At 57.0% G+C, this 3,491-nt stretch overlaps 1 protein-coding gene across 1 annotated transcript in view; it reads left to right on the top strand.

Moving 5' to 3' along the window:
• Nucleotides 1-191, top strand: part of SLC39A14 (solute carrier family 39 member 14) — a 5,816-nt gene extending 5,625 nt beyond the window's left edge. The window contains exon 8 of the mRNA XM_009286165.2: nucleotides 36-191. Within this exon, the coding sequence (XP_009284440.2) occupies nucleotides 36-182 (147 nt within the window). The 3' untranslated portion in view covers nucleotides 183-191. The remainder of the gene's footprint in view (nucleotides 1-35) is intronic.
• Nucleotides 192-3,491: the final 3,300 nt, after the last annotated feature.

Here is a 3,491-nt window from a genome sequence, read left to right as displayed (position 1 = left end):
CCCCCCCCCTCCCCCCCCCCCCCCCCCCCCTCCAGTTCCCCGAAATGAATGAGGTCAGCCGGGAGGACGAGCAGAACGGCAGCGCGCTGATCACCTTTGCCATCCAGAACGCGGGGCTGCTGACGGGGTTCACCATCATGGTGCTGCTCACCATGTACTCTGGCCAGATCCAGATAGGGTAGGACCAGCCCATCTCGCAGCCCTGTTCCAGTTTTTCTGTTTTTTTTTGGGGGGAAGGGGTATTTCTTTTTTTTTTTTTCCTTTCCTTTTCCTGCTGCAAGCATACGATGGTACCTGTGCAGGCACTGACATCACGCTACGGAAGAAGAGGCATTGCTTTTAAAGCTATTCCATAGACTTCATTTTCTTTTGGTTTAAGGCTGAGGGGAGCTTAATCCCCTTTGCCGTAGGACCGAACTGACCGGAGGATCTCTTTCCAGTGTTGTATCCCTTCTCTCCTCGCGTCTCCTGGGAAGGATGGAGTTGGGAGACAGGAGCTCCTCTAGCCGTGTTGCTCCCTTCCTTGTGCTCGGAGTGGTGCGATAGGATGTGACGCTCTCCTGACCCCTTTGCAGGGGGTGCGTGACGGGGGGCCGTGGGGTACAGGGCTAGCGCTGGACGCGAGCTGCCTCCGCCTGCTCACCTACCAGGGAATGGATGCGCAGGGGGTGAAAAGTACCACCACAAAGAAGGGGAACGGGGACCCGCCGCGTTCTCCGGCGTCGCGCGAGGAGCTGGTGTTTCTCTTCTGCGTGGGGAGGTGGTATCCCGCTTCGGGAGCGCACAGACCAGGACAGACCCTCCCTCTGAGAGAGTTACCTACCAGCCAGTCCTCGGAGCTGTGCTCTCCAAGCACAGAGGGCTGCCGAGGAAGAGGAGGCTCAAGGAGCACGGCTCACGATCTGAGCATCATCCTTGCTGTCTTCAGAAACATGTCTCTGGAGCCACGTCTGGTTTTGCTCCCGTTTTGCCTTGGCAGCCCGGACGATGCCCTGGGAAGAGCAGGGTGAAGAGGGGTTTGTTTTTTTGGTTTTTTGTTTTTTTAAAGCACATTTTGGGTGTCAGCTCTCGGAGCAGAGGACACCAAACCGCACCCCGTGCGGGTCGGACTGACGGACGCGGGCTGCATGGGGCAGCGGCTGGGAGAAGGCTAGCGGGATGCTCTTAACCTCCCTTAGGTCCCTGCTGCTGTACGGGGAGAAAAAAAAAAACCAACCCTTCTCCTTCCACGAGGGCAGCCGTGCGGCGACGCTGGCGAGAAGGGCACAAGAGCAGCGCGGGGCAAGGGCAGAGCCGGCACGGTGAGCCCCTGCCCAGCCACGGGCTCCCCAGCCAGGGAAGCGGTCCTTACACTGTGACCAAGCTCACGCCGACACCTGGGAACGGACACCGGTTTTTAAACACTGATGCTGCTGAGTTGCTGAGATTCAGGGTGGGGTGGGGGGGTTTGTTTTTTTAAAAAAAAAAAAAAAAAAATAGACTGTGAACCTCTCTAGGTTGTGTGTTTTCAGCCTTAGGGAGTAGCCAGAGAAGGGTGTTACAGGCACTTCACAGCTCTGCTTCTGGGCTGGCTTTCCCCAGATTCACTAGGTGAATTGACTTATTATCATATTGATAATGTTGCCCACCCCACCCGTGTTGCTTGAGGTTCCCTTGCACCCCCTTCTCCCCCCAGACCTTATCCTGCACCCGGTAGTGCTGAGTTTGTGGCCACGCTGATAAGCGGGAGCCGATTTAGGCGGCTTACCTTCGTGGGTACGGTGCTGGATTGGGATGAAGGCGTGGTGCAGATGGCTTTGAGAAGCGCTTTGGTGTACGTGCCAGGGATGGCTTGTCACTGAGCCTCTTCCTTCGCTCCCTGCCTGTGCAGGTGGCCGTGGGTGTGTGTGATGGGGTGACGGCCATCCTGCCGCCTCGGCTCGGTGCTGCTCGGCACCGGGGGCTGGAGCTGAGTCTCCCCACACCTTCCCCTCCACCCCTGTTGGAAAGCAAAGCGGAGGGTGTGCCGGGTATTTTTCCTGCCCATCACAAGAGAGACAAGGGACCTCAGCCCTTGGCATAGCCTGGGGCAGGCTCAGCACCATCCAGTAGCATCGTACCCTGGTTTGATCGCTGGCTGCCGGTACCACACCGTCGTTCCTAATTTGCCTTAGGTACCAGCTGGATGACGTTCCTCTTAGGCTCCTAACAGTTGTCCCCGAGTCCCTAGGTCTCTGCCTGTTGAGACGTGGCACTGCCAGTATCCTCGTGGATCGGCACCTCTGCTCTCGGTGGCTTTGGCTAGGCGAGGCACTGACTTTGTCCCCTTGGCACCCAGGAGGCTGTTGGCTTTGTCCCGCACCCAGAAGGTTAAATATCAGCATGTCAAGGAGCAGGGAGCCTTACTTGGGAGCACTCTTCAACCCAGAGGTACCACACGGTCCTCGGGCCTCTTGCTGCCGTGGGTGATGCCTTCAAGGAGAGACGGGCTCTGCTTCACCCCGTGCAGGGTCTCTTGTTCATGTGGACAGTCATTGTAAGTCACTATTCCCTCTGCGGCCGGTCCATGGGGCAGAGCCACCTCGAAGCAGCATGGTCTGTCCTGGCTCGGGCACCCAGCCACCTCTGCAGGACCTCACGGTCATTACCCATGCTTTAGGTTGCTGCTATTTTTCGGTAGTCAGGAGGGAAAAACTCCCTTTATTAAAACTCCCTTTCCCTGCTTGAGAGAGCTGCAGCCCCATCTGACCAACTTGATGTGGAAAAACTGAGTCCTTTGAATGGCATATGTGCCCTCTTTTCTATCTCAAGGAATTATTTGGAAAACACCGTATCGCTGGCAGCTTTCCACGGGGCAGAGGGCAGCCGTAGCGCTGCCAGGGCTAAGTCGTGGCTGGCAGGAGCGGTTCAGCGGTGCGCACAGATGGAAAAGCCTCAGTGTTGGAGGCGAAGGCGGGGAAATCTTCTTGTCTGTCCCCCGGGGATCGCGAGGCGCTTGCAGACTGTGGCCGGGAGGTCCTCTGTGTCCCCGAGAGCTGGAAACGTGGCAAGGACTGACGCTTGGCTTCCTCGGAGCCGGTATGGGCCCCTCGGCACACGGTGGGGATCGTGAGTCCGTCGTCTTCTTGTTTCAAGTTTAACCCTGTTTCTTGCCAACCGAGTTGACTTTGAGAAATCTGCAACGCAGAGATTTGGGGGGAGGTGGGGGGGTGAAACCCCTCGGAGAAACAAGGCTCCTCGCAGAGAGGGACCCTCGCTCCGCTGAGAGAGAGCTCCTGTCCCTGGCTTGGGCAGGCTGGTACCCGCCGTCGGGGAAGGGATGGGGCAGGCGGGAGGACGAGGAGGGAAAGTGACCCAAATCGAGCTTGTTAGGGATTTTCATCCTTGTTTCCTTTCCCGTGTCTGGTTCGAAGCTCAAGTTCCATCTCAGTATTTCAATAACTCAGGTGTTGTAAGAGAGACGCATTGAAACAAAGAACATAACTTATGTCACGTGAATTGTAAAGTTATTT

The sequence above is a fragment of the Aptenodytes forsteri genome, unplaced genomic scaffold, assembly GCF_000699145.1.
Source record: "Aptenodytes forsteri isolate BGI_AS27 unplaced genomic scaffold, ASM69914v1 Scaffold168, whole genome shotgun sequence".
Taxonomy (NCBI): Eukaryota; Metazoa; Chordata; class Aves; order Sphenisciformes; family Spheniscidae; genus Aptenodytes; species Aptenodytes forsteri.
The sequence above is the reverse complement of the archived record's forward strand: the minus strand, read 5'-3'. Positions and strand labels throughout refer to the sequence as shown.